A 26,955-nucleotide genomic window follows, 5' to 3' on the forward strand; every position below is an offset into this window, starting at 1 on the left:
AAGTAGGTTGCCACATAGAAGTTGACATACAACACCTGTGTTGTACATCCTTGTGCAAAACCTCTAAAGATTTATACTTTTCATGCCCCTTTAATTCTAGGGTCTGCACTACATGGATTTGTTTTTTTGCCCTTGTCCTTATCCTTTCCTTTATATTCCCCCTTTTTCCTTTGAGGGCAATTCTAGGCAGCATGGTTAGGGGATAGGCAATTGAAACACAGCCTTTTTTTTTGGCCTTATCAAAGTCATCTTGACTTAACTTTGTGTAATGTTCCCCCCTCCCCCTCGTCTTGGGTACAGTACTCCCCCCTCCGTTGTGGACTGCAATAGTGGCCCTCTTGGGCTTCCGACAGAGAAACCCCCCCATGTGATCACCGTGAAGAGGAAGAAGGAGAGAAGAGAGAAGGTGAGGAAGTAGAAAAGAAGAAGAAGAAGAGGAAGAAGAAGAAGGGAGAAGGAGAAGAAGAGGGAGAGGAAGAGGGAGAAGAAGAAGAAGAAGAAAAGGGAGAGGAAGAAGAAGAAGAAAAAGAAGAAGAGGGAGAGGAAGAAGAAGAAGAGGAAGAAGAAGGAGAAGAAGAGGGAGAGAAAGAAGGAGAAGAAGAAGGAGAAGAAGATGGAGAGAGAGGAGAAGAAGGAGAAGAAGGGGGAGAGAGAAGGAGAAGAAGAAGGAGAAGAAGAGGGAGAGAGAGGAGAAGAAGAGGAAGGGAGAGAAAGAAGGAGAAAAAGAGGGAGAGAGAGGAGAAGAAGAAAGAGAAGAAGAGGAAGGGAGAGAAAGAAGGAGAGGAAGAGGGAGGGAGTAGGAGGAGGAGGAGAAGAAGAGAGAGAATGAGAGAAAGAGAAGGTTCTAGAACCTTCTAAGTTTCCCCTCTTCCTCCCCCTCCTTAAGCCTTGTTTCTACTCATCGTTCCCCCTCACTTAAACCGCGGGATCATTGGCACTATTCCCTTCAAATTGAGGGCTGCCGAATTTCTAGCAAAGCTATGGAGTTTCCTTGCAAGGTTCGCTCTTTGAGGAAGGAGGATGAGAGCTCGTTCGACGCGATCGAAGTACGAAAGTGTGAGCTGCGAAAGGGGAAAAGAAGCAGACCGAATCAAGTGGAGCTGTTAATGTCTCAACTCCTGCGGATCAAAATCAGGTTTTTCTAAGACCCGGGATTTATGGTAGATTATAAGTTCGAAAAGATAGTTTAATTACATTAGAACTTGGGACGGAAAAATTCTCCTGTTTTTCCAGGAAGGGGAGACTTACATACTAGGGCAAGGACGTCCTAGTGGACTCAATGCACAACATCATTTAGGAGTTAGATAGGTAAACTATCTAGGGGAAAATTCCTATGAAGACCTAGTCGATGCTAAGGTTGTTGGAAAGAGCGGAGCATCAGTCCATAACTCGAAAAGCACGAGTTGAATTGGTATACGACTATGTAGATTCTTGTTCCTTACAAGCAAAGACGAACTTAGGGAAAACCCCAATTCCTAAGGTATCGGATCTTGCGGGTTGCAATCGACCTAAGGAAGAATGTTGAGGGTATTCAGGAAAGGAACTTCACCTTAACAGGAATGTTGTACAAACCACCAAGCTTGTCTATGTTTGAAACAATAGGACAATGTTAGCCTTGATCAAATCAGGATCAAGGGGAAGACCACTTAGATCATTTAAAGGATCTAGAAGGAATTTGTTAAATTGACCTTGCGAAGCCCTAACCCAAGGGGGAGAGCGGACTTTATGGTAGTTGATTTATGCTAAGCATGTTGCTTGGAACTGTTGAAATGGTTTTAACAAAGGTTGATTTTGTTAAAGATGGATTGTTGACCCAAGTTATGCTTGGTTGTTTGAAAAGGGTAACTTCAAGTGAATGTCGATTGGTTGTGTTGGTAAGAGGAGAGAATCTTACTAAGGATAGGTGGATCATAAGCAAGGTGATTGCTTGATGTGGTTTTGGGTGCTAATCCAAGTTGTTTGTGATTGATGATTGCATGGCCGAGTCTAAGATGACTGATTGCCATGGAAACAAAAGGGATGTTTTCCCTAGTAAATGCTATTAAGCTGGTTGCTTCAGCTGTGGTTGATTTCCTAAAGGGATAATTAAGGAAGGATGGCGGTAGCTACCCTCCGCGAACTGCCAAACCCTAACCAAGGGGGTTATGAATCCGCGCCGAGAATGTGGACCGAACCAGTCGCGAGAGGTCTCTTCGTGGAAATTACTTGGCGTAGGAGGATGCTTGGGTGCCAGTGGGGGCTTTGGTCGTAAATCCCAATGCCTTCGGACCCTACACAAGTGTTCTACGTGACTCGAGATGGGATCTCGAGGCCTTGATACTAGTTACAAGGCAGAATCTTGGTAGGATAAACCTTCGGGTTTTTATTGTCGGAAGACGGAAGGATTTTTCTGCGGAGGCAGAAAGGGACACTTAATTCTCTTGTATGGGCGGGAGACAAACATTAACCTGAAGATAAGTTAAGGAAGTGTTTGATCTTGTCTTTGTGTCAGTGCCCTAAATTACGTAAAAAACTTGTGATTAACGGGTTAATTAAGGAAGTTACTTTTATGTGTCAAGCATAATGTGGTAGGTAATTAGATAACTAAAACACCCCCCCGAGCGTGGTGGTCTTTCTCAAACCGAGCCAGTCACGTTGAAAATAAAGCTTATTGGCAGGAACACCGAATAAGGAGGGGACTAAACACACCCCCTCCCCAACGGGTCACGTGAACGAGCTGTACCCCTGCTATGTGTCAGGTTCGTTCGACTGGCTTCATCCGACTGGTTTTTACTGCGGTTCGATTGCTACTGCCGTTCGATTGCGCTACACGAATTCAATCATGTATGATGGAATACGGGCCAGTGTGACGTGTGACATGTGGGCGCTGTCTTCTCAAATTTGGTACCTGTGTGACGTGTGGGCGTCATCTTCTCGTCCGATATCCGTATGACGTGTGACGTGTGGGTGCCGGTGAAGACTGCTCGAATCTGGTACCCGTGTGATGTGTGACGTATAGGCGTCGGAGAAAGTCTTCATGTGGGGACAATCGAAAGCTTTCGTGGGAGACAACGAAAGTAGGACCCGACGGCTCTGATACCAGTGATACGTGGTAACCAATCTAACGAAGAGCAAAATCACTCGCGATGACGGACTGATTAATCTTGAACAAATCAGTGGCATGAGACATTCGTTTCTCCTCCCAACCTCGCCTAGATAAGTGCTGGCACCTCCCTTCTCGTTTCCTCTGCCAGCCGTCCACTTCAAGTGAGTCCTACTATTCTCGGACTCTCTAACTCTCTAGGCTCCCCTAGACTCCGTTCGGGTGCCCAAGGCCCCCAGACGGTCATCCCTCGCGCCTGTCTCCCATAATTTACCTTATTAATGTAACACTTAGCATTTGGGCTGCTCTCCTTTCGTTTGACAGCTTCGACACTCTGGGATTTGCGTTTTGTTGCCTAGGTCACTCCTCGACATCAGAGGAATGCGGTTTGCTCCGTGGATAGCTGGTATTATCTTCCACATCTCGGATGGCATCAAAGGATTGCAATCCACTTCCTCGATAGTTGTCTTTCATCTTCCAATGATTACTTTAATAGCCCACTGCTTGGAGGACTGCATTCTACTCCCTTCACTATGCAAATTTCCCATAGGTGCTATTGCTTGATTTAGACATGACAATGTAGTTATCTTGTGAGCTTCAGCTCCGTTGAATCAACTTTTCTTCTCATAGCTTGATTCAGTGCATCATCATCGTGTTCTTGTGTTTTTGAGTTTCTCTTCTCTCTCAGTATTTGCTGTACATACTCTGTGTTACTCCTTGCAAACCCTACTGTCTCTTTGCACACACTTATTTTGACATGATATTAGAGCATGCTTGTTATTTTTGACAAGATCGTCCACAATCAACATGAAATACAAGCTCCCCTTAAGAGACTCCGTCCTCATAGATCCACACAGATTTGTAGATACAAGCTCCAAGGGTGTTGAAGACCGCCTCAAAGCCTTACTGGGAATGGCATCACGATGCTGTTTCCAATGAATGTAGGATACATACGGCTGCTGGCTCACCACAATGTCCGGCATATCTTGAACAAGTTGTGCTCTAAAAGCCCTTGAAGGTAATCATAATTTAGGTGGCCAAACCAAAAATGCCAAAGCTTGGATTGAGAGGTAGTAAGAAGAGAGATCAAGGCAGAAGGAGACCTTAACTTGTAGACTCCATTCTCCTCATAACCGGAAGTAAGGACTTGTCTCCATCCATGATCAAGAATCTAAAAGGAATCCTCGTCAAACTCAACCAAGAGGCTGAGGATACAAATCTTGTATATGGAACCTAAGCCTGGCACGTAAAGCACCTATGAAGTATGGGCACCACCTTGCCCATTTGGAATAAGCTACATATTATCCCTCCCTTGAATAGGGACATAAGAGCTATCGCTAAGGAGAATTTGTCCATGGTAGGTTGTAAATGTACAATACTTGCTACAAGAGTCATGATTGAGAGGCACTGTCATGAGGACATGTATTTTTGAAACCTCACTTAACATGTGGATTAATTTTTAATCACATGATCAAGTGAATGTTGCACATTTGAGGTGCAACTGGGGTTAAAGTAAATTTATGAGTCTGGGATCCGAAGAAATCACGGGATGTTCAAAGGCAAAAGTTGCTATAAGTTATGCTGCACAGGTACTTGGTGGTATCTGGTGCCAGTTGTTGGTCTAGGTCATTCATTTGGTCATAAGTGTCAGTTGGTGACACTAGAGAAGTGGCGTTTAATGGTACCTAATGCCAATCTGATGGTCGAAGTTGGTGCAGAGATACTCGGGAATGAGACTTGCCTAGCCAATTTAATTATTGGCCAGTTAGATTATTTTTCAAGGCACCGAAATAATTATTAGATTAATTTTCAGTATTTTAAGGCTGAAAATTAATATTTAATTATGGAAAATGTTGGAAAAACCATTTTGGGAAGGCTGCCACTTGTCAAAAATGTCCATGCAAGAGTGAAAAACGTCTTTAGAGGCTGGAGAGAGGCATTTTTATAAATTCAGCCTGCAAGAGAGAGAGAAGGGAGGTTGGTGGTCTGATTTGCAGCCATTGGAGGACCTTCTGAGGATGCCGAGGGTAGGAGAAGACCAATCAACAGTAGGAGATAGCATCTATAGGCTGTTGAGATAGGGCAGCAGCAGCTGCATTTGACTGATTTTCAGTCATTCTTTGCGACAAAACTCTGAATTTTCTCTCTCTACAGCTTTCCCTCTCATCTCGCAGCCATTTCACAGCCTTGCTCCGAAGATCTCAGCATTTGGACCCTTGGAGGTTGAGAAATTTCAGATTTCTTTGCTGTAAACCCTAATTTACAGTAGAAATTAGGGTTTAGCAGCAGCCTTGAGAAGCGTGCCAGAAATTAGAAGCTCCAAGTCTTGGATTGAACAGGGCTGAAGCTGTTTTTAGCCCTATTTAAGTGGAGGGACTAGCAAATAATTGTATTTGGGGCCTCATTTGAACCTCTAGGGACACTTGCTTTATCACGGTTATCTGATTGTACATTTGATTAAGCTTCAGCCATATGTCTCGAGCCACAGTTAACTGCTCAATGTGAGCAATGACAGCGGGAGTATAGGAGAGAAAGAGGAAAGAACAGATGTAGACATTCAATTTGTCCCAATGTGCTTGTACCTTCATCAACATGGCTTTCTCATTTGAAGAAAGCTTGGAGGGATTAGGAGCTGTAGGACGGTCTATAGCCTCAGTCACAAGCTTTGCCAAATCACAAGAATCCAAGATGGCAAGCATCATTACATGGGAGATGCCGTAATTCTCCCCATCAAGCTTTTGAGTTGTAGGAAGAGGCGGCAACACAGGGTCCTTACGGTCCATAATAGCCTGAAACTCGGCATGAATTTCGGTTGACATTGTAAATAGAATGACTTGCACAAAATCAAGGGCAGCCTCCTCTGACTCTGCGCACAATGCGAGTGCTTGCTAGGGCTTCCTCCACTCGTCCTCAAAGAGTTTCACTTGTCAGAGGCAATGAAAACTCAAAATCTGTAGCAAAAGGCTTAAAACACAGCCTTTCCTCCTCCATGAATAGCAAAGACATGCCAAAAACAGCAACTTCACTCCTTCTCCGCGCACAACCTATTCACCACAGCCTCCAAAGGCTGAAAACTCAAACTTTTGTTGTGAAGAATCCTCCCGATCAGGTCTGCCCACGACCAATCAGCCCTCCTACGTTGCTTTGATGCCATGTTAGAGTGCAGCAAATATAGAAGTGTATGGACAAGACTGAAAGAAAATGAACACGAGAGAAAGGAAAAGAGAAAAGAGACAGAAGAACGTAGAAATCCACAGTCAATGAATTCTGAAATGAAGAGGGCAGATATACAAGGGCTGTAAACATATCTCTTGGAGCCAAATCTCTCCCATTGGCACCTAGAAAACAAGTGTGTGGGGCAGGTTGCCAAGTGGGCTAAATAAGAGAAGAGAATGCAATAAAATAATGCAGTCGGCCAGCAAAAAACTGGCCGACTTGATAAAAAATTACTGACTACAACATAAATGAATAAAATAATTAGTGATCAGTCCTCCAGCTGCCATGTGGCACCATCACCTGCTTGATAAACTGCCCGTACACTGTGTTTGCTGAAAATGCCCATTGACTGATAGGAAAATGAATAATGTCCTTTGAGAGTACCTTCAAGAGAACTAATTGCACCATGGTAACTTGAAAAATGCTAGTCTAGGGGATGAAGCAGCCCTATGTGATTCCACATGTTGGTTCTAGAAGATTACGTAGGACTTAGGAGTGGCTTCCTTTCACGAGATACCACAAGGTCTCAACAATCAGCTTGGGCATTCACCTTTGTGTGAATTATGCTCTTATGAGTTGGATCTTAGAGAATAGAGAGCCTACTAACATTGAGGAGGCTTTGGCACAAGATGTTTGGTGCTGTGCTATTTTGAGTAGAATGAGTTGGGAGTTAGTTCTACGTTGAGGCAAGTGGAAGGTGATTGGTATGAAGTGGGACTATAAGGCCAAATACTTAGTTGATGGCACCTTGGACAAGCACAAGGCGAGGCTTGTTTGCCAAGGGATTTGTTTAAAGGGCAAGGTTGGATGTTCAAAAGCTTTTACTTCAACGGCTCGTATGTCTATTATTTGGCATGTTTTGGCTCCTATAGCCCAGTATCATTGGCCCATTTATCAAATGGACACAAAGTCCACCTTCTGGAATGGCATCTTAAAGGAGGAGATTTTTGTCGATCAGTCTCTAGGCTTTTGTGTGCTTGGAGAGAGGAGTACTATATCTATCGCTTGTGGGAGGTCCTTTATGGCCACAATTCTAACCTCTACTTTCAATTGGATGGTCCAGAGTGTGTCTTAGTCATCCTTTATGTGGATGGTTTGATCTTGATAGGTAGCCACACATAGGAGGTGGATCCTACCCGCATGGATAACTAGAGTGCTCCTACTTTGGTGAAGAACCTGGTGTTTCATGCTTGCACTCATGAAACTCATTGAGGTTCAATATCAACATGTTTGAGAGTGGGTCATGGAGTCCAAGCTAGTTAGCAGTGGTCTATTGTCCTACAGGGGACAATGCCACTGATTTTTTCATGAAGCCTCTATCTTAGGCTTCTATTCTCCCGTCACATGAGATTGTTGGGTCTTCAGCTCCTCCTTGGGATTTGAGAGGGGGTGTTAGCATTGCTTGTATTTCATGCTGACAATCTCCTGGTTATGAGTTCAATTGGAGCCTGATGGAGACAATGCAGCTGCGATAGCTCTTGCATCTCAATTTTCAGCCTTGCATTTCGTTTTTTGTGTCTTAGAGTGAGTTTGCACGGCTAATTACTGATCCAATTTGGTGCATTTCAGTTTGTGCAGCTTTTATGACTGCGTTCACATTGGCAATGGCAGCCTGTTTGAAATGGCACAGGCGATTGCAGCCTGTTGGTTCAGTATGGGCTGGTCAGCCAGTTTTGGGGCTGGCTGCTATAAATAACAGCCCTTCTCTTGCTGCTGCTCATTTGGTCTTTTATGTTGCCACTCTCTCCCAGTTCAGCCTGCCATACTCTCTCTCAATCAGCCTGATCTGGTAAAGAGGAGTGGAAGGAATGAGGATGATCAGTGAGAGCATGGAAGAGTAAGAGAGGATGGATGCCCACATCATGTCCTTATATTGGGGATTTTTGGGATTTGTCTTATTGAATAAAACAAATGCTTCTTTCATAGATAAATCTTTTTGGGCTTGTTTTTTCGAGTGAATTAGGCCAAAATGCATGGTATTATGTGTTAATGCAGGCCTTAATAATAGTGCCTCAACAACCTAGTTCTATAGTTAGCACATTGCACACATTTATTCTCTTAGCTTTGGGGGGACTAGATTCTCCTTGATTGGCTGTCTTGAGCTGTGTAGCCTTCTGCACATCTAGTATGTCTGAAGCCAGAGCAAAGTTGTCATGGCAGAGTGATTTCAAGTATTTCATTGAAGGATATTCCTTGGTGGTGTGATCATGTGAGAAGAAAAATTGTTTTGATGTAATGTTGTCTTTATTAACTTGGAGTATTTTCAACTTTATGATCTAGAATACAGAGCTAGAATAGAGTATGTTATCAAGGCAATGAATGCAAAAGTTATGTGCTCAACTGTTCAGCTGATTCTTAATGCTATGTTATCATGTACAGATTTTATTTCATAATCAGAAATTGTTAAATTTGGGACTAATTATCAAGGAGGAAGTGGGTCTCCTTTTTGCAGAATAGTAGGCTAGGAATCATGACCTGTGTTGACTGATAGTCTGTTTTGGTTTCAAGTCTTGAGTGTCAAATGCACTTTCTGCATACAGATATTTCAAATCCATTTCCTTACTATCACAGCAAGTTTGATTTATATAATTTATTGTTTGTTTAAAAACATGGGACTAATTGGGTACACCTCATAGCTAACTGATTGAGAATATGTTTTTCCATGTCTTGTTATTGTTGTTGGTAGTACATATGTGGTCTGAATGCATCTCATGTGGATTCTATTATTGATGTTTGGCTTGCTGTTTGCCTTCTGTTAGCAAGGTGGTTCAGATATGGGTGGTTTAAAACTTCTTATAGTCAGGAGTAGCAAATCTTTTCCTAACATTGTACATTTGGGATTGTGCAGCTTTTACTCCTGAACAAATGGAGGAGAAAATATCAGCAATGCGTCAGTGCCAAGGAACAGTGTCAAATGAGGATGATAGTCTTTTGCAAGTAATAATTGACTCATTGAATGCACTGCATTTTAAGTACAGATGGCCAACACACTTTACTGTACTGCATGTAGGGTTTGACATAATAAAAATGAATGCTTTGAAGATGGAGGTTCTGGGATGCTTTTTTACAAGGTTGATGCTCTGTGTGTTCTATTTTTGGAATGTTTTTTAACAAGGTTGATGCTTTTTATGTTCTATTTTCTACAATTTTCTTGTAAGCTGCTCTTTGTGTCTTCCTTAAAGTTGGGAACTAAAGGCAAGAGGAAGGCAGGAAAGAAAGAGGTGTAGAATTGAAGCTCAATGAACTTCAATGCCAGTTATTTCTTGCCATTTGAATGAAAAGTGGCGAGTGTACCTTTCTCATGCCCTGAATTATTGAATGGACAAATGAAAGCTCACACTTTCAAAAAGGATCATCTTGTTGTAAAACTTATTAATGCTTTAACTGTATTCTGGAATCTATTTGCTTCTGTATTTGGGTTCGATGTGCTTGTATGGGGTATTGCTTAGCTTAGATGCACGTATTGTGAGTAGTCATCTTGGTCTTCTCTTACCTGTTGCTTATTACATTTTTAATTTGTGCCGCAGAAAATCCAAGGTGCTGCGTATTCTACCGCAGCTCAAGGTATGCCATTATTGCTCTAAGCAGTTTTCTAAAAGAATAATAGAATGATGAATCCAGATGTACTCAATACATTTGAACACCATGCTTTCCTCACATGAGTTGGAATGATGCAATGATTAGTGAGTGGGTCATATTTATGGGATAAGAGTGTTGGCAAAAGCACAAAGTCTATGTGTGTGTGTGTGCTTTCACGTGAGTGTGTGCAGTGAGCCTCCAAATGATCAAGATTTTTGATGTTTTTATTTTTATCTTTGTACTTTGTGGTGGGTTTCACTTGGGTTAGGGTTTCCTAAATAGTAATAAAATATCGAGAGAGATTGGGTACATGAGACCCTTCAGGCTAAGGTTTGGCAGCAAATCGATGATGTGTCAACAAAAGTGCAGAGGGCATGCCATTAGGCAATGGAAACCAAAAGGGGGGAGCCTGATGGAATCTCTCCAAGGGCTCCAACAGGCAAGGCTGGAAATAGACCAGTAGCCAATGAGGGCTGGCCACATCAAGTGATTTACGTGACGGATATTTCGGAGTCACATGCTTGTAACTCCAGGCAATAACATGCCCATGATTCTGATAAAGTTCATCAGACAATGAAGTAGTTGGATGTCAAACTGAAGGCCTCATGTGCATGCGCGCGGGCACGCGCGCGCGCACACACACACACACACACACACACACACTGTGTGTGTGTGTTTTATTTAATGTTGTGTGGAGGCCAAAGTGACCTAGAGAACATACCAGTAACGTCATGTTGGAGCTTGGCATCTCCCTGGACAGGTAGTCCATGTAGGCAGACTGGTGACACGTGGCAGCAGGCAGGTGACACGTGGCAGCTGATGTGGCAGGTCGGACAGCTGGTCCAGTTGGCTGCATGTAATGCAGCTGACTTGTTATTTTTGGCATTTTCTTGCTGGCCTATTTATTGGCCTCGGTCTTCGCAGTCTTGTTCAGTTGTGCTCCCAGTTTTCAGGCTGCAGACTGTAGAGACTGCCCTCGGGGTTCATGGAGATTGAGATCTTCAAGGTGGAGACATATGTAGACATTCTCTTTGCATATGTGTATATTTCTGCATCTTTATATAGCATTCTTTATTGCAGATTTTTTGCGTTTCATTGTCTCTTTCTCTCTCTCTTCACTCTTTGTCTTGGTCATTCGCTTTTGTATTGATTCACTTTGACATGGTATCAGAGCATTGAAGGACTGATCTAGGGTGGACCTTACCGAAGAGGAGATTTCAGCGCGACACAAGTCTGCGTTTTCAGCGTTCAAGGGTGAGCAGGAGGGCTATGCATCAGAACAAGGCTGAGGCGAGCGTGGGTGTGCGAGAAAGGAGAAGATTTGCTGAAGTTGTTGCAGGTTTTTGCTGTTAGAGAAGGAAGAAGAATGTGTTTTGGGCCTTCTAGTGTAGATTTTACATTTTCACTGCCTTCTGCGGGTGAAGGAGTGGGACGAGTGGTGAAGAGCCCTAGTAGGTTGTATTCTCACAATCAGAGGGGGTTGCTTTTTGTGTTTTGTGTAGGCATTGTAGGTGAAGATGTCTTTTGAGGCCAAGACAAAGTTTCAGGCGATCATGGATCGGAAGGTGCTCGTCTTACCATCTCTTTCATCAGATCAAAAGCTAGATGACGAGAATTACTGCATCTGGTGGGTCATGATGCTTGCCATTTTGGAGTCCTATGATTTGGCGGAGCTTATTATGGAGGCTATTCATCATCCTTCTTCATGAGACAAGTCTAGACTCTCTTCCAGTGATAAGGTGGAGTTGGCAAAGTCTCAGGTACATTGGGATAAACTCAATGCTTGCATCTGCTTGTTTTTATTTCTCTCATGTACTACAGTTGTTCTTCTTGGGTGTAAAGGCCCTTTGCTACACTTCCCGTGTATATATTTTACTTGTACATGTGACCGCACTCTTGCGGGTGTAAATGTGTAAAGGCCCTTCGCTACACTTCCCGTGTATATATTTTACTTGTACATGTGACCGCAGTCTTGCGGGTGTAAATGTACCGTACCCTAAAACATAAATACATTCTTTCATTCTTTGTGTGTGCCACACTGGTACACACCCAACTCAAGTCTCTACTCTCTCTGCACTCTCTACTGCTGAACACACTCCATTCTCGTTGCGCACACCACTTGGGCATTTTCGCTTTCCTTCAAACTGGTATTAGAGCTTCGGCTAAGGTGTGCACACTTCCCGGAGCCTGTGCGAGACATCGCCAGCGCTTCGCTCGTGAGAAATCAGCAAGTCGCCATCTTTGCTGGTTAGGCGAAAGCACGTGCGAAACAGGCGACAGTGGTGCAGGCTCGTTTTTGCTCAGTCTGTAACCAGACAGGTCAGGCGCAGCCCTTCCAGGTCAGCACAGGTCAGGTCGTCATCTTTCCAGGTCACGTTTCTGTTCAGGACAGTCAGGCGACAGTGTTCAGGTCACGTTTTACACAGGCGACAGCTGGACAGACAGTCGCCAGGTCAGAAACAGGTCAGCGTGGACAGGCGACAGCCAAATCTGCTCAGCGACAGTCAGGCGACAGCTGACGTGGTCAGCGTGGACAGGCGGCAGTTCGTTTCTGATCAGCGTGATCAGTCGATAGGTCACGATAGTCATTTTTGCAATTTTTTGTGACTTGTCACATTAAAACAGGCCCCAGTTCGCGCACGCAAGCACAGTTCTCAGATTTGTGCAGATTTGAGCCAGAAAATTTGGGGCTTTTCCAGATTTAGTGCTGTTCATGCATAATACAGACATCTGCGTCAAAATTGCAGACATTGTGCGCGTATAAATTGGGGATTTCGCCAAATTTGGTGAAATTTTACTCGTTTGAGTAAAATTTCTCAACATTGGACCCATAAAATTTGGGCCTTTTTGCTGTATTGGTGAAATTTTGCTCAGCTAAGTCAGATTGGTTGACATTCGCGCACACTTGGACCCGGAAAATTTGGGGCTTTTGCAATATTTTATGAAATTTTGCTGAATTTGCCCGTTTTATGCTCTCGGGAACATGTATTAATGCAATTGGGGCAGATTTATTGCAGAAAATTTAGGGCTTTTCACATTAGTGATGTATTTTGAGCTGATTTGTGCTTTGACAGTGGAATTTCAGCAAATTCACTGCTAAGCGGGAGAAATTTGGACTTGGGATGTATCAAATGTTATGAAAAGGCAGCTTCTCTTGGTACATGTATTGCTGAATGCTCATTGTGCAATGAAATAGTGGCACATACAGCACTCGGGTTATTGCATTTGGGCATTACGGTGATGTATTATTGAAGTGGGAGCTATCTTGTATGCATATGTATCAGATTTGCTTTGTGTATATGCTGTAATCAGCCCTTTGGACTGAAATTACAGCAAAATATCTGCTTCTTGGGTACACTTTGAAGTACAAGTTTGTGTATTTGCTGTTATATACAGCAACCTTGCTATTGGCTGATTGCATTCAGCATTCTATTGCAGAAATTTATTGCTGAAAAATGGCTGGAAGTGCATCCACTGCTGACACAAAGAATCTTTTTGAGATTCACAAATTTGATGGCAATGGCTTTGATCTTTGGAAAGATCGTATGCAGGGTATCCTTTTTCTGAAGGATTGTGAAGATGCTTTGGTAGAACAAAAACCTGCTGCTTTGTCAGATGAAGATTGGGCTAAAATGAATAAAAAGGCCATTACTTACATCAAAATGGCAGTTACTGATGATATCTTGGTTGATATCAAGGGACTCAACAGTGCATATGCAGTTTGGGAGAAACTCAAGGCTACGTATGAGAATACTACTCCTGTTAATCAGGTCCATCTCATGCCAAAGTTAGTCAACTTAAAGCTTGATGAGTCTAAGCCCACCTCAGAGCATTTGGCTGCATTTACAGGTATTTTGAGTCAGTTACGGGATGCAGGCTTGTCGGCTTTTGATCCTAAGCTAAAGGCTATCTTCTTGCTCATGACTTTGCCAGATTCATGGGAAGCATTGGTTGTGTCATTGAGCAACAACCCCAACTTGACATTTGATGGTGTACGTGGTTCTATCCTTAATGAGGAGATTAGATGCAAGTCTAGTGGGGAAAACAGTGGATTAGCCTATAATGTTAGAGGATGGACTGAAAAGAAGTCAAATGCTGCAAATAAGCATAAAAATCGCAGCAAAAGCAAAGAAAAACAGCAAGATGTCACTTGCTATCAGTGCGGACGCAAAGGGCATAAAAAGCGCGATTGCAGGAACTATAAGAAGGAGCAAGAACGCAAGAAGCAGGCTAATGCAAAAGGAAAAAATAATGAGAAGGATAGCAGCTCTATCCCTAAAGAAACAAAAAAGGCAAATATGGTATCTAGTGTTGTCATTGAGGAGATAGAAGAAGATAAAGATGCTGATTTGCTGGTTGCATCTTCAGATCCACATGCTATGATAGTGGAAGACATGTATATTACTAAAAGGGATGTGATAGATGCCTTGTTATCTGCTCATGATGATTTGTCATAATCGTGGATTGTTGACAGTGGTGCCTCATTTCATGTAACTCCATCTTTGGAGTGTTTTTCTACTTATGCAACAGGTAATCTTGGGAAAGTTTACCTAGGGAATAATCATGCATGTGATATTGAAGGAGTGGGCACCATACACCTGGCTCTTGAAAATGGCCAGGAATTGATTCTTCATGATGTTAGGTATGTACTTGGCATTAAAAAGAGCTTGCTTTCTGTTGGGCAGTTAGATAGGAGGTTACTACACTACCTTTGGTGGTGGAATGTGGAAAATACAAAAATGATCTATGCTGGTCACTAGAGGTGGTAAAAAGGGAACTTTGTATTATCTTCATTGCAAGGCACTTCCTGGAAAGTTTGTTGCAGTTGCAGAAGTACAGTCACACATGGAGCTATGGCATAAGCGTCTTGGACACATGAGCCAAAAGGATTTGGATGCACTTTCTTCACTTGGAAGAGTTGATGTGAAAAACTCAAAGCTTGACTTTTGTGATGACTGTGTCTTTGGAAAACATGTAAAGAGTTCATACTCTCATGGAGCCTCTAGGAAGGCATGTATCTTGGATTTAGTCCATTCCGATGTATGTACCATGCCAATAAAAACTCATAGTGGTTTCCGTTATTTTGTGTCTTTTATTGATGACCACTCTAGAAAGCTATGGGTTTATTTGCTTAAGCAGAAAAGTGAGGCATTGGATGCTTTTAAAAGGTTTTATGCATTTGTTAGTACTCAAAAGGGCTTAAAACTAAAATGCATAAGAACAGATAATGGGGGAGAGTACGTATCTAAACAATTTAATAGTTTTTGTGATGAAAATGGGATTAAACGAGAGCTTACAGCCCCTTATAATCTGTCATCTAATGGTGTGGCTGAGCGAATGAATCGCACTTTATGTGAGAAGATTCGGTGCATGCTGTCCACAGCTAATCTCTTGCAATTGTTTTGGGGAGAGGCACTTAAAACTGCGGTGTATATTTGCAACCGATCTCCACATCGTGCACTTGATAGTGGCATCCCTGAAGAGGTTTGGTCTGGCAAACCTGCTTTTTATGACCACTTAAGGATCTTTGGCTGCGAATGCTATGTACATGTGCTTGTTGATAGCAGAACCAAACTTGACATGAAATCCCTCAAAGGCATTTTCATGGGTTATGGAGATGATGGTGAAATGGGTTATAGAGTTTGGGTTCCAAGCATGAAAAAGGTGCTATGCAGCCGAGATGTGGTATTTAATGAATCAAAGCTGCTGAAAAATGCCACATCTAGTGATGTAGACAAAATGAAAGTGAAATTTCAGCATGATCAGCCACTTAAACAGCCATCAGCCACTGAAAATTCAGTTCCATTTGATGCTGGTTATGATAATCAGCATGTCATTATTGAGCCAGATGCAAATGGGCAGCAAAGGGATGCTGAAAATCAGTTTGGGCAACAAAATCAGCATGTTGAACATCAATTACAGCAGCCTGAAAATTTATTACAGCAACCTGAAAATGCAGTTCAGCAGTCAAATAATGAGGTCATTGACATTCCTTTGGATGTAGATCCATTGCCTGATAACACATATCATTGGGTGAGAAGGTCTACACGTGTCAGGAGACCCATACAGAGGTTTGATCCCTCTTTGGACTGCATTTTACTCACAGATGAGGGTGAGCCTCTTACATATAAAGAGGCATTGTCATGTGAGTTAAAGAAAAAGTGGGAGCAAGCTATGCAGGAAGAAATGAAGTCATTGTATCAGAATGATACTTGGGATTTGGTTTCATTACCCAAAGACAAGAAAGCTATTCCTAACAAGTGGGTCTACAAAATCAAGTGTGTGGATGGCAAACCCAAATACAAAACCAGGCTTGTGGCTAAGGGTTATACTCAGAAAGAGGGGATTGACTTTCAGGAAGTTTTTTCACCTGTTGTCAAAATGACCACTCTTCGGGTATTGTTTGCTATTGTTGCGTCTATGGATCTTGAACTTGATCAGATGGATGTTAGAACTGCATTCCTGCATGGTGATTTAGAAGAAGAGCTGTATATGAAACAGCCAAAGGGCTTTGTTATGCCAGGAAAGGAGCATTTGGTGTGCAAGCTTAAGAGAAGCTTGTATGGTTTAAAACAGGCTCCTAGATAGTGGTATAAGAAGTTTGATGCCTTCATGCTCTCACATGGGTTTAAAAGAAGCAATGCAAATCACTGCTTATACACAAAGAAGGCTGATGATGGAAGCCTTATTATCCTTGTGCTTTATGTGGATGATATGCTTATTGTTGGTAAGCATAAGAGCCAGGTTAATGCATTGAAAAGACAGCTGAATTCAGCCTTTTCCATGAAGGACTTGGGTGCAGCTGAACATATTTTGGGCATGCGTGTGACGAGAGATAGAGAGCAGAAGCTCTTATTTCTCTCACAAGAAAAGTACATCAACAAAGTGCTTGATCGTTTCTCTATGACAGATGCTAAGTCACTTGGTGTTCCATTACCACCATACCTTAAGCTTAGCAAAAGCTGATTGCCCAAAAGATGACATGGCAGCCAACTCTATGAAGGGTGTTCCTTATGCTTCGCTTGTGGATCACTCATGTATGCTATGGTTGCCACTAGACCTGACATTGCTCATGCAGTGGGAATTGTGAGCAGGTTTATGTCGAACCCTGGCAAAGCACATTGGGAGACAGTGAAATGCATCTTTTGATACCTTAAGGGCACACAAAGAAAATGTATTTGCTATGGAAAGGGTACATTAGATCTGCAGGGATATTGTGATGCAGACATGGCAGGTGACTTGGATACTCGCAAGTCTACTAGTGGGTATATATTTATCTTGACTGGTGGGGCAGTTTCTTGGTACTCTAGATTGCAAAAGATAGTAGCACTTTCTACCACTGAGGCTGAATATATTTCAGCCACTGAAGCTTCGAAAGAAGCTGTTTGGCTTGGTCGCTTGGTCAAGGATTTTGGGCTGCCCACCAAAACACCTGTACTTGGATGTGATAGCCAGAGTGCTATATGTCTGGCTAGGAATCCCATGTTTCATGCACGTATTAAACATATTGATGTATGGTACCACTTTATTAGACAAGTTTTGGATGATGGTCTAGTCACACTGACTAAGATCAAAACACAAGATAACCTTGCAGATGCTCTCACAAAAAATCTTGCAAAGGCTCAGCATGAGCATTGCATTCGACTAGTGGGAGTTGGTTAAAGGTTTGCTCATGACCTTTAAGTGGGAGGTTGTTGGGTGTAAAGGCCCTTCGCTACACTTTCCATGTATATATTTTACTTGTACATGTGACCGCACTCTTGCGGGTGTAAATGTGTAAAGGCCCTTCGCTACACTTCCCGTGTATATATTTTACTTGTACATGTGACTGCACTCTTGCGGGTGTAAATGTACCGTACCCTAAAACATAAATACATTCTTTCATTCTTTGTGTGTGCCACACTGGTACACACCCAACTCAAGTCTCTACTCTCTCTGCACCATAGAAACATGAAACGGGGAACGGGAACGGGGAACGGAGACGGGGACGGGGACGGGGACGGGAACGCCAAACCTAGGGAACGGGGACGTGGGAACGGGAACGGCATTTAAAAAATCAAAATTCATGAAAAAAATTTAATATTTCACTTATAATCCATGTGGACTCTGGAGTGTTAAAACTTAAAACCAAGGTATATAATCCACAAGGACAAATCATTTTAAGTTTTAACTTTAAGATATCATGCATTATTCTAAAACTACTCATTAGAAATTCAATTGCAACTTACAAGGCTCAAGAGGTAAGCTATTCAATTATAAATAATAAAATCCATAATACATATGCCAAAAATCATAAATGATAAAACAATGAACAATGAACAATGAACTAAACTTCAAAGTCTAAGCTAAATAGTAAAAGAACATGCCTATGGTACCATTGCCAAAAAACTTAAAAGATTACAAATATGAAATTGAAGTCTAATCTTTGAAAGAACATGCTCATTGCCCCAAAAAAGACTACAAATATAAAGTCTAATCTCTAGACTGAAGCAAAATGCGGCATGCCAAAATAGCCCAAAGTACAACTGCAAGAATGCAAGACTCAAGTACAAATATAATATCGGCATGGCACAACTGTCAACAGCCCAAGTGTCACAGTGTCATCAATGATCATAATATCATATATAATGTAAATGTGTCATGACTCATGTATCATGAGACTCGTGATAAGTAAGCTAAATCAAAGATCATGATCATGATCTGAGGCTGCTCTAGCCACTCCTGAAGTGCTAGCCTCATCATCATGTGTACCATGAATTGCTGCATCTCCCTCAACATCAGCATGTGTCTTCTCTTCTTGCTGCATCTCCCACTCTGTGAATGGATCAAGCTTTGTTGTCATACTGTTACATAACATCCTCAAATTAGCACTAACGAATACTAGATCGTTTGCCCTCTCCACACCAAGACGGTTCCTCTTCTTTGAAGCAATGTGAGCGTAGGTACTCCACAATTGCTCCAAACAAGAGGAGATAACTGACTGACTCAAAATACGGATGGCTAGTTGCTGCAACTCAGGACCATCCGAACCATAGTCCTCCCACCACAAAGCTGCCCCAAACTTAGAGCGATCCTCCTGTGCATCCCCACAACCAAAAGAACCTTGAAAGGTCCTATAACATGAAAGCTGATCTCTGATCTTTCGTCTAGTGCCATGATTAGGCACTCGACGAGACAATATAAGTCTCCATGTATCCATAACCTCAGTGTCATTGTCCTGACCCTTGCCCTGGAACCCACGATCCACAACAAATGCAGCTGCATGCATGGGTGAGCTATAGGAGTTCCTGTGAGAGTGCGCAACGGAAGAAGAACACGAACACGGAGGAGAGGAGAGAGAAAGCAGAGAATGAAGGAAGAAAGTCTGCACTGACTGAGATGAATGCTAAATACACTGGAATGGACAGAACAGTCCCTGCACGCAGCCTAGAGCGTCAGTGAGGGAACCAGGACAGACTGGAAGCAGTGGCAGCACCAATGCCGGAGACGGAGACGGAAGGAGCAGTGCTGTACCTGCAGAGAACAATGCTGGACTGACTGGGGGGGCTGCTATAAATAGCCCCCAGGCCAGCAAAGTGGCCGACCAGCCAAACTGGCCGACCTGGCCAGATTTGGCCGACCAGCCAGATCTGGCCGACTTTGGCCAGATCTGGCCGACTGCCCAGAAAATGGGCAGTCTGGACAAAAAACAGCCCAGTTTGGGCTGTAACAAACCCAGGGCTGCATGCTGACTAGGGCAGCCACAAAAATGCACTGACAGAGCTCCTCTGTCTCCTGTCAGACTCTGACAGGAGCTCACAACCAGGAGATGACAGACTGAGACTGAAGAAGAGTAGGCTAACAGTTCCACCTCGTCACAACTAAATGGTGTATTTCCTCATACGCCTCATCATTTGGTGCCAACTCCTGCAACTTTTCATTCAGCCTGTCCATAGCCTCATATACCTTGCCAATGCAAGGTTGCATAGCATCCATAACCCTCAATAAATGTACAATGGGTGATACCATAGCATCTATCGGCTTTACATCATCCCAAAAAGTGGAGTTATTTGCTTTCTCCAAGCATAAGATACCTGTAGGAGTATCTGCCAATGTTGATGAGGTAAACTCATCACTAAGAAATAACTACCTCAAGGCACCACTGCATTCTCTTAGCCTGCCTAGCATCAAGAAGTTAAAGGTAAATCTGGTATCAGAGTATTTTAAAAGTGTCTTCTTCGACCGCAAAAAGAAGTGATGGCGAAGAAACTGGTGATTCAAAACAAAGCTAACCATTTGAGCTCCTTGCTCTATGACAGATGCAATCCATGACACGTTACCAATATCCTTTAGTAGGTTGTTCAAGCAATGAGCCATACAATATGAAATTGTGATATGCGGATAATATCCCTGAATAATAGCACCTGCTGCCCTATTTGCAGGCTCTCCATCTGAAACAAATCCCACAACATGCTCTAGGCCAATAAGCTCAACATCTGTAATCCACTCTGCTGCAAGTATATCTGCTGACTTTCATGTCCCCGATGCATCATGTGAAGATATGAAATACATTTCTCCACGAGAATAAGCAACCATACCATGAATGGATCGCTTGCATGTATCACTCCAACCATCAGCAATCAAGGAAACTCCGGTCTCTGATGATGGAGGTACATACGAAGGGCCATACTCACTAATCTTCTTGCACATCAATTTAAAATACTCTGACTTGGCTGTACGAAATTGAATGTGGTCATGATAAAAAAAGCGTGCCATTGATGTATCCACCTCTTCCTTCTTCTTGGGATCCCAACTAGCATCAAGTGTGCTTTGTCTACGTGCAATGTGTGGCGTTGTTGATGCCATGGCCGATGCAATGCCTGTAGTAGGTGTGGAGGTAGCACTTCTTGATACTGACCCTGCTCTAGATACATCTGATGGGGATGGTGTCACAAAAGTTGCAGGGTCAACTGCAACACGTCGTGGTCTAGATGCAAGATAAGCTTGTTGACCTGCTACATGGTCACAAAGCTCCCTTTGCTTCTCCAAGGTCACATTTGGACAAAACTACACCTCTGAATTTGGCTCAAGTAGGAGATGAGCTCGGACCTGATTATGTATAAATATTAAAATGGAACAAGTGGCAATTGGTAGTCCATATTCTAATATTTAAGTAACTTTGAAAAATTAAAATCAATAAAAATTTGAAATACAAATGCTCGGCTCAATGGATTACTTTGTTTGCTCCACTAGTTCGCTTGTATGGGCAAAGCTTGCAAGTCCATGGTCGAGATCCTCCATCACTCAAAGGGCGGTCAGCATTTACTTCTTCCCATCATGACCAATCATCAGACTTTCTTCCTCGACCACCAACCCGACGAGCGGGGCGGGAAGATGAAGCCATTTATGATTTCAGGCTGAAAATTGAAGGTTCAAGAGTCGAGAGAAGGAAAAATTGAAGGCTGAAAATTGAAGGCTCGAGAGAAGGGAGAAGGCTCAAGAGTCAAGACTCACTCAAGAGTCGAGAGAGAAGGGAAAGGGAGAGAAGGGAGACGAAGAAGAAAAGAGGAGAACTTGGAACTTGGAAAAGAACTTAGAAGGAAGACTCAAGAGAAGAGGAGAAGAAGGAAGAGAAGGAAGAAGGTTCAAGGAAGAAGGAAGAAGAGAAGGGAGAAGTAAAGAGAAGGTAGAAGGAAGAAGAGAAGGTAGAAGGAAGAAGAGAAAGAAGAGAAAGAAGAAGAAGGAAGAGAAGGAAGAGGTTGGAGGAGAAAGAAGAGAAAGAAGAAGAAGGAAGAGAGGGAAGAGATGAAAGAAGAAGAAGGAAGAGAATGAAGGTGGCTGGCTGCTGGGGGCAGGATGTAGGCGGGTCTCGGGAGCAGGATGCAGGCGGGAGTAGAACGCGAAGAGTAGGATGCAGGATGCAGGCGGGAGTAGAACGCGAAGTGCAGGCGGAAGCAGAATGTGGGCGACCGGGCGCAGGTAAGTTTTGCCTGCCACGTGGCGTTCCTTGTCTCGTTTCAGACAGGGAATGTTCCATCATTTGGAAACACGGCCCATGACGGATACATTTTGGGGACGGCAATTCCACGTGCCGAGGGGCCGTTCCGGCCGTTTCCTGTCACTATGCTCTGCACTCTCTACTGCTAAACACACTCCATTCTCGCTGCACACACCACTTGGGCATTTTCGCTTTCCTTCGCTACACTTCCCGTGTATATATTTTACTTGTACACGTGATCGCACTCTTGCAGGTGTAAATGTGTAAAGGCCCTTCGCTACGCTTTCCGTGTATATATTTTACTTGTACATGTGACCGCAGTCTTGCGGGTGTAAATGTACCGTACCCTAAAACATAAATACATTGTTTCATTCTTTGTGTGTGCCACACCGGTACACACCCAACTCAAGTCTCTACTCTCTCTGCACTCTCTACTGCTGAACACACTCCATTCTCGCTGCACACACCACTTGGGCATTTTCGCTTTCCTTCAGTTCTCTCTCATATGTAACATTTGACGGTGGCCCGGGAGATATGGCTGGACCTTGATCAGATGTACAATCATATGACCGTCCCAAAGTGAGTTTCTTTGAAAGTGCAGATGAGGACCATGAGTGTTAACAAGTCATCTTCCATGCGGGAGCGTATTAACAAGCTAAGGCAGCTTCAGATGCAGGTACAAAATGCAAGGAAGGTGATCACTTTTGAAGACATGGCGATAACTCTTCTTTCACAATTATCACCTTGTTTCAGTGGTTTTTATTTCGCCTTGATTGCTTTAGGGTGGTTTGAGACTCTTCGGTGGGAAGAGTTGGCTCCGTGAGAAGAGTTGGTGTAAAGAAAATACCCTAACACAGAAGTATAAACAGAAACCGTACGACAAAGCACAGGCTGATAAAAGAACACAGTTAGGATAAGGGTTAGGGTAACTCAGAGACAATGAACACAGTTAATAAATAATAAATGAAATGATATGACTACTAACAATACGATGCTTATGCAGCAAACACACTATGCAATGAATGAATACTGAACCTCGAACCCCTGTATCTCAAGGATCAGGGCAGGGGTAATGAGTTGGAGAGTATCGTACTCCGAACGGATCCCGAATCGCAGCAAGGCAGCCTTCGGATGTCGAATACCAGTAAACGCAGCAGTGAGAAGTTGGATCTGATGCAGACAGCAGTGAGGAGAGAGAAAGACTAAACACGCAGGCAACAGGTGAGAGAAAGACTAAAAACGTAGGCAGGACAATTTGCAAGAGAGAGAACGCAGGCAGGACAGCTTGTAAGAGAGAGACTAAAAACGCAGGTAGGACAGCCTGCAAGAGAGAAAGACTAAAAACGCAGATAGTAGGTGAGAGAAAGGCTAAAAACGCGGGTAGGACAGCCTGCAGGAGAGAAAGACTAAAAACGCAGGCAAGACAGCCTGCAGGAGAGAGAAAACTGTTAGGGTGGCAGCTGGGGCCTGCAAATGCAGCAGTTTGCTGACTTGGCAGACTGTACGACAGCAGTGCAGATGATCAACAGTCAGTCGCCAGGCAGAAACAACAGCAATCAGCATGTGGAGGACTGGAAATAGGCGCCAGACTGTAGGGAATAGTGATGGACAGCAAGGGCTGAGATGTGCTCCGTGACCGGGGTGTGGGTAGCAAGCTGGTAACACCTGAAACCTGCAAAAACGAGATTCTGGGAAGAGTGGAGGGCTGGCTGCCAATTTATAGAAAATTAGGGTTCTAGATCCTCTCCCACTTAACTCTCTTGATCCGCTTCCCGTTTTAGGGTTTTGGCTAAAATAAGCCTAAAATAAGCATGTTTTGGGGCTGTTTAAGTGGCTAAGAGCAATTCTTAGCACAACATCCTCTCTTAGGCCCAAAATAGGGCGAGAAAAGTAGGCCAGTCTAAATTTTGATTTACCGCAAGGCGTCCCACCCCAAAGCAGCCAGGGCATCGGACAAAGGGTGCACGTCGGCTGCCCAGTGGCCTACCAAGACTACAGAGGCAATGGTTATCTTACCAAGGGAGCCCAAGTGATCACTCGAGAGAGGCCAGGGCATCGGACCAAGGGTGCTCGACGACTGCCCAAGGGCCTACTAAGTCCTACAAAGGCGGATATAATCAATGGAATTTTTTTTTTGTTTTGAAATGTTTTAAAAATACATAAGGAATATAGGGGTAGCGGCCGATTAAGTGACAGATAGAAAAATATAAAGAGAGTTTTAAACTCAAGTCACACAAAACTAGCAGACCAGTCCCTCGCACTGACTAGGATACGTGCCTAAGGTGTGTGTATGTGCCAATCATGTGGTGAATATGTGGAAAGGTAAAAAAAAGGATGGAGGGCTTAGCAAGACAAGCAAAACAAGCAAGCAAGCAAGGGTAGGGAAAGTGCCGTTAGGAGAATTGCCATGTGTTATGCTGCGAATATGGTGGATCTTAGAGTTGACCGCTCCAAAAGACCGAAAATGGATAAATGCGCACAAATGCATGTTTGCATGAACAGAATGCCAATGCATGGGGTAATGCAAAGGGAGATGCAAGAGGTCATGCTCATGCAATATGCTATGCAACGGTGCTATTGGGATAGTGCCCTCGCAGGGGAATTGTTCACTTGTCCAAGTGCCCTTTACAATCAGGTCATCCTGACAGTGCGGATGAAGTTACAAATGCCCATAATACAATACAAAAGAATAAGTAAATGTAATGTCTAAAAACTGTAAGCATTATCACTGCCACAATCAAGAGTAGAAGCCGCCCCCTCTTAAACTGGAAGGGAAAGCAAGAGGGAAGCACCCTCTCCCTGTTAAGCTGAAGAAGTTGGGGAGGGTGTACCCAAGCCGATCTTGGGTAGCAGGTACTGAAGAATCGACCGGTTGACCACTTTGGTCAAGATATCTGCAAAATTATCTGATGAAGGCACAAACTCTAGGCGAATAGTGCCTAGCTCAACCTGCTCTCTGCAAAAGTGGAAGTGGACTCCCACATGCCGTGTCCGTGGTGTGATGATCGGATTGCCTTGCCCGCAAGGGCAATGGCGCTCTGGTTGTCGTAGTAGACAATTGTGGGAGAGTCACATGGAAAATGAAGCACCACCAGTAAACTCCTCAGATAGATGGCCTCGGTGGTGCCATTGAAGAGAGCCCAGTACTAACCTCGGCTGTGGAAGTCGCCACCGTCTCTTACTTACGGCTGGACCAAGAAATGGGAGCTGTGCCCAAGGTAAAGAGGTAGCCGCCATGGGAACACCGGGTGTTAGGATCTCCTGCCCAATCAGAATCAATGTGCCCCGGCAAACATAAACCAGAACCATATGTCAAGCCATAAGAAAAAATACACCGCAAATAACGCAACACACGAAGACATGCAATCCAATGTGACATCCTAGGTGTTGTGAAATATTGACTGAGTATGCTAACTGAGTAAGCTAAATCTGGCCTAGTGTGAATTAACCAAAGAAGTTTTCCTACAATAGAACGATAGGTGTGTGCATCGAAGGGCTGCCCTAGGGTATTCTTCGACAAGTGGACAGTAGGATCAAGAGGCGTGGCCACTGGTCGTGTCTGATCCGAAGTGTATTGTTCCACAAGCTGAAGTGGGTACTTCTGTTGTGACACACAAATACATCCTCCAGTGGAACTACCTCAATCCCCAAAAAATAGAACAACAAACCAAGGTCTGTCATTTCAAATGTAGCTTTAAGCTTAGCCTTAATTTCCGCTATGGCAACAGAATTTGAACCTGTGATGAGTAAGTCATCAACGTATAGTAGGATATAGCTAACCCCCTCTGGTGTTGATCGAACATATAAGTTCGGATCATAAGGGGTAGAATGGAATCCATGAGTCCATAAGAACTCATTCATTCTATGGAACCAAGACCGCGGCGCTTGCTTTAGCCCATAAAGAGCTTTCTGCAAGCAAAAGACCTTATCCCTAGGGTTCCCTGAAGGAAAGCCCAGTGACTGCTCCACATAGACTTTCTCCTCCAAGTATCCGTTCAGGAAGGCACTCTTGACATTCATCTGATGTATTGGCCAGCTGTGGTGAGCAGCGAGCACAAGTAGCAACCGAAAGGAAGTCAACCGTGCAGTAGGAGCAAAGGCCTCTTTATAATCAATGCTGTGCTTCTGTCGAAACCCTTGCACTACAAGGCGAGCCTTGTACTTGTCTAAAGTCCCATCAGCTTTTAGCTTTGTTCTAAAAATCCACTTTGTCCCTATGACTTTCTTGTGGCTTGGATGATCCACCGATGTCCAAGTCTCATTTCGGTCAATACTCTCTAGCTCCTTTTCCATGGCCTCTTGCAATTGAGGATGCTGAAGGGCCTCCTGCCATGTATCCGGCTCAGAATGTGCTATGTAATCAACTGTAAATAGCGTTGCAAATGATGCCTGAGGAGCAAGTTGGGTAGATCTTCTAGGTTCCTTCGGAGAGAAATCCGGTGGTAGGATCCACGAATCCCGCATGGTCTGTTGGTACCAGCGAGGTCACCGGTTTTGCGAAGGGGGGCCTGGGAGCTGAAGAAACTGTAGGAATGTCAGAAGAGGGAAGTAGACCAGGCTCATTAGGCACGGTCTTTGTAGTAACCTTGTCAGGAGGCAACTCACAGACGTGGACGAGACTCTCATCGGATGTCTCTATGGAGACGATGTGGGCCTCTGCAGACCAATCAGACAAGCCCTCTAGAGTTGAAAACGTTGTCGACTAAGATGGTTGTGCGGTGGCAGTGTGAGTCTGATCTTTAAACTGCCCCTTGCCATCACCTTGCCTCCCTTGCTGGGGGTTGCTCGACTGTGGAGTGGGGTGTGAGATTTAGGTTTTGGTGCTGTACTTCGTGCCATTTAGGTTGTGGAGTGGGCAGTTTAAAGGTCAGACTCACACTGCCACCGCACAACCATCTTAGTCGACAACGTTTTCAACTCTAGAGGGCTTGTCTGATTGGTCTGCAGAGGCCCACATCGTCTCCATAGAGACATCCGATGAGAGTCTCGTCCACATCTGTGAGTTGCCTCCTGACGAGGTTACTGCAGAGACCCACTCGTCACAGCCGAGCACTTCAGCTCCAGTTTGGGTTGTGGACAGTGGAGCTACACATCACATGAC

General features: G+C 43.8%; 1 protein-coding gene across 2 annotated transcripts in view; it reads left to right on the forward strand.

The window, feature by feature from the left end:
* The window catches only part of TIM50 (Haloacid dehalogenase-like hydrolase (HAD) superfamily protein), a 69,259-nt gene that overhangs the window by 22,158 nt on the left and 20,146 nt on the right, over window positions 1-26,955 (forward strand). For both annotated transcript variants that reach the window (XM_087663590.1, XM_087663591.1), the window contains exons 2-3: window positions 9,147-9,235; window positions 9,826-9,862. In XM_087663590.1, the coding sequence (XP_087519716.1) occupies window positions 9,147-9,235; window positions 9,826-9,862 (126 nt within the window). The remainder of the gene's footprint in view (window positions 1-9,146; window positions 9,236-9,825; window positions 9,863-26,955) is intronic.

The sequence above is a fragment of the Lygodium microphyllum genome, chromosome 23, assembly GCF_053477565.2.
Source record: "Lygodium microphyllum isolate KBCC chromosome 23, Lygodium_microphyllum_v1.1.10, whole genome shotgun sequence".
Taxonomy (NCBI): Eukaryota; Viridiplantae; Streptophyta; class Polypodiopsida; order Schizaeales; family Lygodiaceae; genus Lygodium; species Lygodium microphyllum.